The 13,470-nt window shown below is 35.7% G+C and overlaps 1 protein-coding gene across 1 annotated transcript; it reads right to left on the minus strand.

Annotated features, from left to right (window-relative positions):
• Positions 1-808: 808 nt before the first annotated feature.
• TRMT10A (tRNA methyltransferase 10A) lies at positions 809-13,013 on the minus strand. The gene is given in 9 exon segments (XM_026672683.2): positions 809-1,951; positions 1,954-2,124; positions 3,154-3,259; positions 5,540-5,689; positions 6,478-6,552; positions 7,764-7,835; positions 9,513-9,675; positions 10,230-10,432; positions 12,905-13,013. Coding segments are annotated over 8 exon segments (1,032 nt in total). The 5' UTR covers positions 10,430-10,432; positions 12,905-13,013; the 3' UTR covers positions 809-1,856.
• Between the last annotated feature and the right edge of the window lie 457 nt (positions 13,014-13,470).

Raw genomic sequence — 13,470 nt, forward strand, 5'->3', positions numbered from 1 at the left:
AAGATGTTCATTCTTGTTCTTCCAGAAAACATCCATCTTGTGCTGTCCAAAATATTTGATATTTTCTATTTCCCACTTTATTAGCTTTAGAAATAACTCAAGACAGTGAACAAACCTAACATTTCTCCCTCCTATTTTCCCACAACAGCCCTGTGACATGGTTTGAGAAAGAATGGCTGGTCCAAAGTCACTCAGTTGCCTTTTATGCCTAAGACAGGACTATCACTCATGGTTTTCCAATTTCTAGTTTTTTTAGATAGGAACCCATCCTGTATGATACAAAAATTGTGGTAACCTTCTGATAGTCAATTTAGATTTAAATAGCTTTTTCAAGATTTAAATAGTACATCCAAGCACAAGTTTTGCATACCCTATTTCCATTCCACTTTCTTTCCTTCTTATTGCTTCCAGAAGAAAGCTATTTGGTTTTAGAATCTAGATTTGCTTATATATACCAAGCTGCATTTGAATTAAATGAATAATAAAATAAAAACACTGAAGGAATCCAGTATAATATGTAACATTTTTCTGCTAAAATCTATTATTCAAGCAGCACATTTAGTTTTATAAACCTTGTCATTTCACCAGTGAAATAACTTAAAAAATGACTAAAATATGTAGAAACAGTTCAACTACATGGGAGAATTAATTCAACATATTAAACAACTTTGATCAACTTTGAATACTATTTACTGGCAATCTCTGTTTGTATGTGTGTGTATATATATAGAGAGAGCACATTTGTTATTTTAAATTTCACATTAGAATAAGATGAGCAAAAAGGAATTCAAGTTTAAAAGCATAATTACACCATTCACACAATTTATTTGGTCAGCTTCTTCAAACGACCCCTACAACAAAACTTAATTCTAATTAGTTTCTAAGTTTAATATTTGCTTAACTTCTTCAATCATATGAAAGTTTCTTCATTTGTCTAAAACATTTCAAGCTTTTGGAATATAACTGAATTTCATAGTGATTTTGAACTTCTGAAAACTAAGTAACTTTGAAGAAGCAGACTTCTTTTTTTCATCATGCCATGTAACATTATAGCACATAGGAAATATGCCTTTCTGGACATCCAACAATTTTAATATTGGCAATAAAGAATTGTAACTATTAAAAAAACATCTTTCAGTGAAATTGGGGCAGAGCCCCTTCTTGTATTTATTTGCAGAAGTTCTTGTATTCACAACAGAAGTTGTGAAAGTCTAGCTGCTTCATATCTGAGCCTTGGGGGTGAAAGACATACAACGCTAACTCCTTGCACATAGACAATGTCAGTAGTGTAATGAAAAGCTGCCGTATCGGTTATGTTTCTGACAACGTGCCCTCATTTTCATTCTTACTGCAGAAATCACTAAGTGTGCATACTTTGCAAACTGTAGTTGGGTTGCATCAGCAAAGCTGAAATGTAAAGTAAATCTCTGTCCTGTTTCTACAAGCACAGGAATCGAGAAGATTTAGATTAAAACAAAAAGCCTTAATGAAATGCAAATTACTCCTAATCTACAATTCTAGTTGCAGTTGAATTTTGTCATGTCTTATCTTTACTAAGGAAAGATCTCATATATTACAAACATGAAGCAAAGAAAATTATAAACAAGAAAATATACTTAACATGAGTTTCAGCCAAGTGAATGTTGATTGTATTACAATTAAAATTCTGCTGTGAAGTTCAGAATAAAAAACAAATAGACTCCAGCAAATTATTAAATAAAAGATTAAGGAGGAAAATAAATACTGGCATCTTTGGAAATCTAAACTCCTTCAACAATTCTTTTTGCATATTTAAATGCCATTAAATATTTTATGAGTAAATATACAGCTTAAATTTGGTAATAAAAATCTAGTGCTTAAAACCAAGAGAGGAGGTATAGCATTTCATAAATTCCAAAGTTGGAAGCTTTCTTTCTCGTGTCATGAGTAGCATTTTCATTAACATTTAGCTCTTTTCAGAGACTTCATCTTGAATAATTCCTGACTCTTGCTGCTTGCACGGGGAGGCAACTGTCACCTCGGTTGCCTCATGCAGCAGTTTGGCCCCTTTTCGTTGTGGCAAGATAGTAAAAAAGGCTTCTTCCCAGTTCTTCTTTTCCAGATATGCCAAGATGATTTCAAATACTATGAGAAAAAAGGGAAATACTTGATAAGAACATTAAATAATAAAAAGGTAATAAAACTATTAGAAGCTTCTGCAGTAACCACGAAACAATCTTATTTTGTACATATTATTTAACTTATATATTGTTACTAATAATTATTAAATAGAAATGGAATCAGCATGCAATTGTTCTTAAGGGAGAAGTAACTATTTTTTAATGTTTTTCTCCCTAAATTCTATAATATGACAAACAGTTTAAATCATACATCTATAAAGAGAATTGATGTTTAAAAGCAAAGATGGAAACATAGTTCTAAAAGGGATATATTGCAATTAATATAGGCTGCAAATAAAAAAAAAGATTCATCAAAATCAATTCCTTTTTTAAAAATCTAACAACTTGTAGCTTGTGTGTTAGGGGGAATTGAGAAAACAGGTTACTCTGGAGATCTGTTTGTGTTATGATCACTATAGCTAATGGATAGCTGAGGACAGGGAAGCCCACTGAACTATTTCTATGAGTATGTAAATAAAAATAAGATCATAACTGCTTCAAGCATTTTCCTGATTTCTACTCAGTCAGCAAAATATCTATAGTATCAAAACTTTTTTCTGTTATGTTGTACTGCCTTTTTTCCTGGTTGGGGAATACTTCGTAGCTTCCTTGTCCCAGTTATCTTTACTGTGATTTGAATTGTTTACTAACAGTTGCACTAAACATGAAGGAGCAACTAGGAAAATATGTTAAGTCAGAACTCTACAGGTTTGAATTGTGAATAAAATTCATTCATTCATTAAGTAACTCAGTGGTAACCCAGTGGATATTTAATCTATTACACTGATAATACACAAATATTAGATAACCATTCTCTATAATTTTGAGAACTAGACACTGTCTGCTGGAGAAATTAAGTGCTTGTCAAAATACTCAGTATCTAGCAAAAATCACAACTAGAAATGGTAATTGCTTCTGACATTATAAAGCATAAATAGCTCATTTACAAAATGTAGACTCAAAAATAAAGGAAAAAAATAAAACATTTTCTTACCATGATTGACTGCCAGAACTTTTCTGCTGTTCATTTTCACAAAGTTTCCTAGGGGGAGCTGTGCATGGCTGATACCTTGTTCTTTTGCTCTTTTGTATGTAATTCCCTGTAAGCAAAATAAAATGTCTATTTGTTATTAATTTACATTGCCTGAGATTATCAGGTAATTTATTTGTACTGAATTCACTTTACTTTTGCATAATAAAATATATGCATTACACATATAGCCTTACAGCATGATTTAAAGATGTTTCATATCATAGAGCACTGATTTATAAAAGGTACCAATTATTAAGCTATTATATATAACTTAAAATGCTGAGAACTTCACTTTTATCTTTATGGCTTGTATACAAAGTTAGTCAATTAACTGATTATGTATTCACCAAAATAAAGTTTCTTTATTAACTGAACCAGTTATCAGAGCCAATATGGAGAGAAACCGCTCAAAAGATTAATTAAAATCCTGGCTTTTTTTCTTAAATTGTGCACAAATTTGTTGTGTTTGTCAAATCTACTCTATGCTGTCATCTCATTTCCCCAGAAATTGGACTCACATTTTCAATAATATTCCAAAAATGTGCATATTAACAAATAACAGCTGGTGAATCTAAAGAAATATTATCCCTAGACTGTGACTTGGAAGGCAGATCAGAAACCCATAAAAATTATACAAGCTTTTTAAAGAAACAGTAAGATGATGACAAATGATAACAGACATACCAACCATTCAACAGCTTGCTGTATTTACACGTTCTACAGATTTTCCTGTAAACTTATGCTTATGTATGCTATAAACGGTTTTATTAGATACTTTTATTAGACATTAAATTCCTTTGGCATTTATTTTTAACGTTAGCAATACAATAAGCATTATTAAAATAACAGAATGTGCACTGGATGAAATACGCATCGCACAAATGCACTGCTGATATCCTGTATTTGTGTTACAGAGCACAGATGCATTATGACAATATGCCGTCCTATGGCAATAAAGATTTGTAGTGTGACAATATCTACAAAATTTTCATTTACTACATATGGAATGGTATGGATCCTCTTACTTGAGTGAATAGTTCCTGCTGGTGATCTTGGAGACATCAGCACTTGAGCCCCTGAGAAGTCAGTGCAGGTGGCTCAGGGTTGTCTTTTTATGTACACTGAGAACATATGCACCAAAAGCAAATTCCTTGTGTGTCCAATCACACTTGGCCAATAAAGAATTTTATTCTATTCAGAGGTCTCCTCCATATTATTTAAAGGTTCATGAAAATACTAGTGAGATTGTTCGGAAGTTTGGGCTAAGATATCACTAATATGCTCCTGACATGCCCACCCCAGCTTTAATTAGAGATGCCATAGAACTCCGAGTGCCTGGCAATTGTGAGAATCTGGATGGGGGAAAACGATCTCATTTTAAATCCCAACAAGCTGGAACTGCTGGTTTGTCAATAATTCAGGTAGGCACAGTGGATAGGACTATATTCCCTGAAGGACTTTGCTGTGACCTCAAGCTTTACCTCCAGGACAAAGGGATGGAAACCATGGCCAGAAAGCCTTCACCCAACCCCATCAGACATGCCACTGTAGTCCCACTTGAACAAAAATGCCCTTGATAAATGGAACCCATGCTCTGATTTGGTTGGCCTACTGCAATGTGCCCCATATAAGGTAGTCTTTGAAAACGGTCAAGAAACTATAGCTAGTAGATAATGTAGTGGCTCCTAACAGGTTTGGATAGCATCCATTTTGAACTCACACTGGTTATTTGTAGGTTTTCAGGCCCAATTCAAAATGCTTTGGAATCTCTTTATAATTATTAATGCAGCTCCAGGATATATTGGGCATGTAAAAAAACCTGAGCCCATCTATTTTGCCTATAACTAAAAGAAGGCCTACCACTTATTAGGTGCATGGGACGTGTTCTAGACAACAGGCTTCCTTGATGGTAGCCCCAAGTTTACGCTTCCCCAGAAGCACTAATGGCCCCAACTCTGCTGGCATATGGTGAATAAGTTAAAGTAGTTTAATTCTAATGAATAGTCAGCCCATAGATCAGTTTCAAAAACATCTATGAGATTTATTAATAGCTGTCAAATATATAACATATAAAAGTCCAACTTATCCAGTTATGTTTTTTATTTTTACATTTGACTTTGTCTACCCTAACTATGGTGCAGGGTATAAATATAGAACAATACTGTATGTCCCACCATGATCAGTACTGAGGATGTTGTAAGCTGTAGTTCAACATGTGGACTGTCACAAATTCTCCAAACTGAATATAATACTACATTCATAAAAATCCCATTTAATTGTCCATTAATTTTAACTTTAGTTCAATACGATTTTTTTCAAGTATGCATGCACAATATTAACCATCTACCTTGTGATGATTGTGATCAACCAAGCCTCCAATAACATAGGCTTTTGATTCATCTAATTCACTCAAGACATCTGGAGAATCCGAAGTAAGGTAAACAAGATCTTCCTTTTTCACCAACTCACTATAATGCTCTGATTTAATCTGAATATCCTTCAAGACACAAACACAAATCCAAATAAATTATCTGAAAACTAAAGATTTTTCACTAGTTTGAGTATATATTCTATGCCTGCACTAAGAAAACTATGAAACTATCAGTAAAGGGTTAACAATGCAATGAAACAGTATTACAATTTTATCATTTATCTGAAAAGATTAATATATATACTATATATAGAATATTGGAAAGATTATAGCTAAAAGGAAGAAGGCACTTACTTGTAAGTCATTCAGCCGTCATAAAATATAGGTAATGTCTGACTTATGAACATAATTGAGCCCAAAATTTCTGTGGCTAAGCAAGACAGTGAAGTGCATTTTGCCACATTTTATTACCTATTTTGCCACTGCTGTTGTGAATCACTGCAGTTAAGTTAGTAACATGGTTGTTAAATGAATCTGATTTCATCACTGACTGTCTGTCAGAAGGTCTCAAAGGGTGATGACATGACCTTGGGGACATTGCAATCTCACAATACATGCCAGTTGCTAAGCGTTTGAATTTTGATCATATGATCTTAGGGAAGCTGGAAATGGTCATAAATGTGAAAAACAGTCATAAGTCACTATTTTCAGTGCCATTGTAACTTCAAATTTTTACTAAATGAACTGTTGTAAATTGAGGACTACTTGTATCAATAATTTCATTTTACTGAAGGCAAAATCCAGCAATCTGACAATTGATAATGTTGAGACAGTCCCTGTCAAATTCATGCATTTCTAAGAAATCGATTGTTTTTATTGTAATAATTAAAATTATATACTTAAATTGCTAGCACCTTCCAATTTATCCATCCTTTGTCTGTTTCATTCATGTTGTCCTTCAGCTGGCCTCCATGACTGGCCAAGTAAAACTAGGGAATAAAAATGTATGCAACATTCATTGATAATTTTAAAGATTATACAACCAAATACTATTTTCCATTTCATATTTTACACATTTTAGCTTCACCTCAAGCAGGATAATAACTTAAGAGCTGGAAGTTCAAAGGGGTATTTTTGGTACACTGTAGGTGATTCTGATGTGTTACATAAAGACCCAAATAATGTGAAGCAAAAATTAGATAGACTATAGATGAAATAAAAAGTATGGAACCATATAAACATTGTCAACAGGGAAGAGAATTGAAAAATTGATGTTATAGTAAATATGCTATATCTGTAAGGGATCCCCAAGAAAAAGGATCTGAAAACCAGTGTGAATAGTACAAACTTTATTAAACTTTATTACTCTGTTAAACTTAGCATACATGCAATGCTCGTGACAACAGATATGTATGCTGGGTTCTGCCATGGAACATCCCTACCAAGAATTAATTTATAAAGTTTTTTATAAGCATCATGGCATTCACTAATCTCACGTGCAATACAAATTGTCAAGTACAACTTGGTGGGGGAAAAAACCAAGCTTCTCAGGGGAATGCCTTTTCCATGAAATCTGCAGTGTATCTGTAAGAGGTGTCACATCATTTCTGTGCCTAGATATCGGCTGTGCCATGCTGCACAGTTGCTATATTAAAGTTCATACAGTGGCTAAATATGGTTTAGTGAATACGTGAAGATGTCTTGTCACAAAGAGGGAATGAATGAAGATGGAATCTAAAAACAAATATATGAAGGAAGAATGAATAGCTTGAAAGGAGAAGACTCAGAAAGTTGTGGCTGGATGCAGCTGACAAGGACCTCAGAAAGATGTTTAAAGAACAAAAGGCAATGTCTGAGTTGGTGTAAGAATGTGGTGGAGGTTTGCAAGGATAACTTGCAAGCAGTAGAAAGATATGGAGAGATATATTGAATGGATTGCTAGCCAGAGTTTATATTCTTTTTCTTATCTTAATGCATTAACATAGTTTCCTTAATAACTTCTTGCTCCTTTTCTATGTATGTGTGCATTGTTACCTAAGACATTTCTAGACCAATATCTAGAAATCTTTAAATTATTTTTATGTATGCTAAAAATGCAAGTATAAGCATTATGTTATGTTAAAATATCTTTCATATGTATTGCATAACATTAAGAAAGTCATCAAAGAAGAATATTTGGAGGTTACTTAGACTGACATACCTGAACAGGATGAAGTGCTTTACGATTTTCTGCATAACACCTCTGAATTTGCTTGTGAAGTTTCTTGACATCCTGTATATAATACAATTTGTTTTTATACTGTTCTTCAGAGAAAGCACCACAAAATGCTTTAACCAAGAGTTTCAGAGAGACGCTAAAGAGAAAGAAAGGAAGCTTTTAACCAACAGAAATTACTTCTAAAACATGCACCTGAAGAAAGCATACTAAAAGTATAGAGGTTTTCTGAGTTATCACTCTTTCTTTTTACTAGCTCATCACTCTAAAAATCATCCAGATGAAGCCAACAACCTGATTAAAGAAGTCTGGGCAGCAATGCTGTATACATGACCAAGTGTGTTATGGCTTCGAAATGATAATATTGATGCATAATTCTTTCTGGGACTTGTCTAATTTTAAATTCAATTTATTAGTAAAATGTAATAAAAGTATGCAATTAAAAATGAAAATTAATATTTCTAAAATTAAACTATTTAAGCAATTTATAATCTACACCAATTTTTCTAAATCTATTTAGAATATTGGTAATGTTTGTCAAGTAACACTAACATATGAGAACCAGTTTGGTGACATGGTTAAGGAATCAGGCTAGAAAACAGAGACCATGCGTTCTAGCTGGGCAAGAGCAAGACATTTTCAAAAACCTTAAGGCAACTTTAGGGATTAATCCAGGTAGTTGTGAAGAATCAGTGCTGACTTAAAGACATACACACAAAAACGTACCCTACGTTTTCTACTAAGTTAAACCTTACATCTTTGATCCTGTTCATTCATTAATTCTACATTAATTTCTCAAGTTTTTAACATTTTCCAAAAAATTATTTTGAATGACTTCAGTTCATATGTTAATTTCCATTGCTAAGCAATGTGGTCACAAAGTGCAATGTCACATGACTGCATCTCTTAGAGACAGCAATCTTACAGGCCTTATTATCAGTGTTAAGCGAGGGTCATTGATCATTAAATGAGAACATCTCATTTTCATATTCTCATGATTGCAACAAGCCTCCCCTAAAGTCAGTGTAGAAGCCGGCAGGAAGTCTCAAGTCCCCAGGGGCTTTCAGGAAGGAGGGTGAGTATTACAGAGTGAGGCAAGATGGAAGGGTACTGCAATAAAAGCTTATGGGATGGGGATGAGCTGCTGCTGAAAAGTGCAAACCAGCTGGGGATGGGGTGCTGCTGCCAGGCATGAGTGTGCATGGCCTTGGGATAGGCTGATGTAGCAAGATGTGAGGGCATGTTGGGTAGGGAGGAGAGCTTCTGTGACTGCGTGTAGGTTGGGAAGAGTGTGTTGCAAGGTGTGAACATGTGGCAGCTGAAGAGAGGTTGCTGATGCAAAGCACAAATGAATGTGAGCTGGAGAGAGGAAGGGATGCTGGTGCAAGGTCCAAGTGCCTGAGGGTGGGGAGAGGGTGTTGCTGCAAGGTGCAAGTGTGGTTGGTTGAAGGGAGGGTTTAGGTCTGACCTCACACTGAAAAAGCATGAGCTCTGTAGCAGAGTTCCTTAGGGGGGAAAAGTGGTGGGAACAATTTACAAGCTTCCCTGCCATCTTAAAGCATCACTGTATTTTCAAACAGACACAGTCCTGCAATCATTAACTGTAGATTACCTATATCTTGGGAATTTTGGAGAACTACAAAATCTAAATGATTGCAATGAGTTGACAATGACTTAATATAATCCATCCATCAAGACACTTAGAATTGCTTCTTAAATATCATTTCCATTTACCTTTAATTCCATTAAATTGTCAAAACTGCAGTCTATTATAAGACGAAGTGCACTAGGAACAATATCCCTACGCATATGTTTCCTGACACTTCCTTCACCGTTTGATTCCAGCTGAGATTGGCGCTCCATTTTTCTTTTCAAGCGTTTTTCTTTACGTTTTTGTCTGAAATGGAAACAAACATTACTCAGTGGTACAACATTGGCTATTATCTGATTATTATGTTCTTCCATATCGTTGTTTTAAAGATAGAGATAATTCTTGATTTATCTGCTAAAGTATGTGCTTTTAAATGCTGGATGCTGGAATATGAGTCTCAACCAGAATAGGTGTTTCAAAGATAATGAATAATGAGTCATAAAGAGACAAATCATGTTTGAAATGTAGAAAGGAAGACCAGAAGAAAACAAAAAGATTTGTAGGTATTTATATATATCCTATTATTTCATTTGTCGAATAAGAGACCGCTTATACAGTATGAAATCAGATAGGTCATAAGAGTTTCCTAGAAGTCTTTCATCACGCAGGATGAGAGAGATTACACATTTGTTCACTCCTCTCCTGTATAAAGGAAGCAGAGAAAAGGCCACGATGACCTCATATAATCCTCAGGCTTAGTTCTGAACTTTTTCATGGAAGAAACTGGGGAGCAATAAAATGAATCAGCCCACAAGTGCCTAATCACAAAATACATCCTTTTTATAAGAAGCAAATCATACTTGCGTAAGATTCTTTGTTCTTCCCATTGTTTCTGCTTTATTAGTTTCTTTCGCTGTCTTTTTGACATAGTTTCAATGTTCTCCATCTTTTCCACTGGCAATTCTGTAATTTCTACCTTATCAATGTTGCACTTCACTTTTTCCTCTGTATCAGTAACATTGGTTGTTTTAAAGTTTTCTGGTGGCATTCCTGAAGACATGAGCTTCAAAAAAAAAAAAGAAATTGATTTTTAGAAAACTTAATTCAAACAGAATATATATTATTTAAAAACCGTGCCTTAAACGTATTTTAAAAATTCTTGTCTAAGGCAGTTGAATATAAGGATTTCTGCCTAATATACAAATTATGAAGGACAAAAAAATCCTTATTTCATAATTTGTATTAAAATGCATAAACACTTAAAATGCTAATAAGCAAGAACCAGTACAAATTCAAGACATTTGTGATTGAAATAAACGGCCCAAGGCGGACATAGTATTTTGGGGATTGTAATAAAACAGGAATATTCACAGATATTAGTTACCCTGATATATCATACATTCTATTTTGCAACCATATAATAGCCATTGTATTATTTTCAGTTTAAAAATTATCTGGATTACATCTCCATTTTATTACATTTATTAGAGAAATCACAAACCATTTGATGAAATATCAGTAAAGAAAATAATAGCGAAGAGTTTATATGGCTGCAAAATATAGCCTTGACACTTTATAATAAACTCAATGAAATGAAAAAATCCCCAAATCTTAAAAAAAAAACAAATCTGCACAAAGCCTTAGAAAAAGGTACTTAGCAACATTGAAAAATGCAACAGAATTACCTCTCCTGGATGGCTACACAGGCATGCCAACAACCAGGGGCAGCTTTCAAAGATGGTATGCAAAGCTATGCTGCATTCTGCAAAGAACCTCTTTTAAATGCTTTGTGTCAAACTGACAATAATGCCCATGGTTTATTCCATTGCTTTAAGGGAATATATTTTCTTGAAACAATTTAAATTGCAAGAAACCATGACTTTCAATTTGTCCAGCAGTGTCTGAGAGTCAATCTTGTAGGTCTAACATAAGCATCATGCCCCACCCTTCTACGTTGGGAGGGGGGAGGGAAAGGGAGGAAGAGAGAGAATGGTAAAATGTGATAAAATATCAGTTATGTCATTTAAACAAAAGCAACGGCAGCCTAAGGGTGTTCATAATTTTATCCTTTTTTATTAGGAAGTCTGGGTCTTCTAATATATTGAAGAGATGAAGTTGGAAGGGCAAGATGCTTTAAGTCCCTTTGTTTCCTTTTCAAATTGTGAGTGTTACCCATTGAACTCTGGAAGTTTCAATACTTTTTAATGGTCAAAGTCAGGATGCCTGATGCCTTGTAGGATCCATAGAAATTAATCTGAGTTGTGAATGTCAAAAGACATGCCCAGGCTCCACTCCTATGTGGGTTATTATTGAATTAGACCTGAAGAAAGGGATGGAAACCCTCAAAAGACTAAAATAGTCAAGAGAGACAGAAATGAAGATGCCCTGGTTCTATTAATTTAAATATTGGTTTCAAAACATGCTTTCATGTAATTATGTCCCGATTATTATTCTGAAAAACAAATCAACAGTAATGGTTCATAAAGCGATATAAATTACATTGACATAAAAAGGGAGAATTGCATGGATAAGGAGAGACCAGAATAATTTAGAGATGCATTTTTTGTTGGAATAAAAGTCCCAGAATTCTGAGTCAGAAATGTCGGTTCAACAAATTCGGAAACCACCAACTTGGAAGAGGACTTTTCAGCTACTTTTTTTTTTTTTTTTTTTTTGCAAACTAGAATAGAATAACACAGTTGGAAGGGACCTTGGAGGTCTTCTAGTCCAACCCCCTGCCTAGGCAGGAAACCTTACACCACTTCAGACAAATGGTTATCCAATCTCTTTTTAAAAACTTCCAGTGTTGGAGCATTTACAACTTCTGGAAGCAAGTTGTTCCAGTGATTAATTGTTCTCACTGTTAAGAAATTTCTCCTTAGTTCTAAGTTGCTTCTCTCCTTGTTTTGTTTCCACCCATTGCTTCTTGTCCTGCTCTCAGGTGCTTTGGATAATAGCTTGACTCCCTCTTCTTTGGGGCAGCCCCTGAGATATTGGAACTATGTTTTTGCTTTCCACCCTGGGCTGATCTCAATGCTCTTTATTCGGATTTTATCGGCCCCACTGTTTCCTAAGAGAATATAGGCGCCTTTCAGCTCAAGCTTTCTCGCATCTGAGCGTGCACATTTTGCCCAGGGAGCCTCGTCACGCCACAGAAGGGACCGTGCCTGAGGTGACAGAAGAAGGCGCCTCTTTTGCCTCTCAGTTAACTCGAGCGGCTTTTTCCTTCTTTTAGGTCCTTCGTAACGGAGGCTTAATGCATTTCTAACGGACTTGCTCCTTAGCGGATCAGCCTTCAGTCCCCTCTGGGAGAAGAAGGAGCTGAGAGATTCAACCTGGCCCTGTACGGGATCTTCGGAAGCAGGGCGGGACTACAACTCCCGTCGTGCCCCAGCCAACATGGCTGCCAAGTAGCGCTAAGCTGGGCAAAATCGGGCTCGACTGCTGAAACCGTTGGGGAGGAAAGCTGAGGAGAAACGCGACTTCCCCACCGACCGAGCTAGGAGGAAGGGTGTTTTCTCTCTCTCTCTCTTACCTCGCAGCCCAGCGCACGAACCGGGAGCAATGGCCACCGCCGAAGGACCCAGGAAGCCGGGCTAGCCCTTCCCTTCGCACGCGCCGCTGACGCCCGAGACCGCAGTGGCAGTCCTCGACGCGGACTAATGACGCAATATCTCAGTCTCGTGACTTAGTATAGGCGGGGTTATGGCGGGAAAGCTCCTCCCCGATTCGCTTTTGGGTTTAGAATATTGTATTTTGTCATTTGGGACGGTGTTAAATCATTGTTATTTTTATTTTTTTAAAAAGACCATAGTGCCTTTTAAATTGTATTGACCTGCAAACGTTTATCCGCGGGAGCTGAAGAAGTATTTCGCAGCTGGTTCAATAATCCAGATGTGATTTTAAGCCAGCTGGGGAATTTTGGGAGTTGAAGTCCACCAGGCTTCAAGTTGCCAAGGTTGGAGACCCCTGATTTGGTGCACGTGCTTTTGATGTACATAGTTGATAGACACTCATGGACAATAGATAGTTGAGTGGATTTCAAAAATGCCTTCTGGCTTTTGAATCTGCAGCATTAATGTATGATTAGAAAGCATACCT

Source organism: Notechis scutatus, chromosome 4 (genome assembly GCF_049901735.1).
Source record: "Notechis scutatus isolate UNSWTSFEM ecotype Mainland chromosome 4, rNotScu1.2, whole genome shotgun sequence".
Classification (NCBI taxonomy): domain Eukaryota; kingdom Metazoa; phylum Chordata; class Lepidosauria; order Squamata; family Elapidae; genus Notechis; species Notechis scutatus.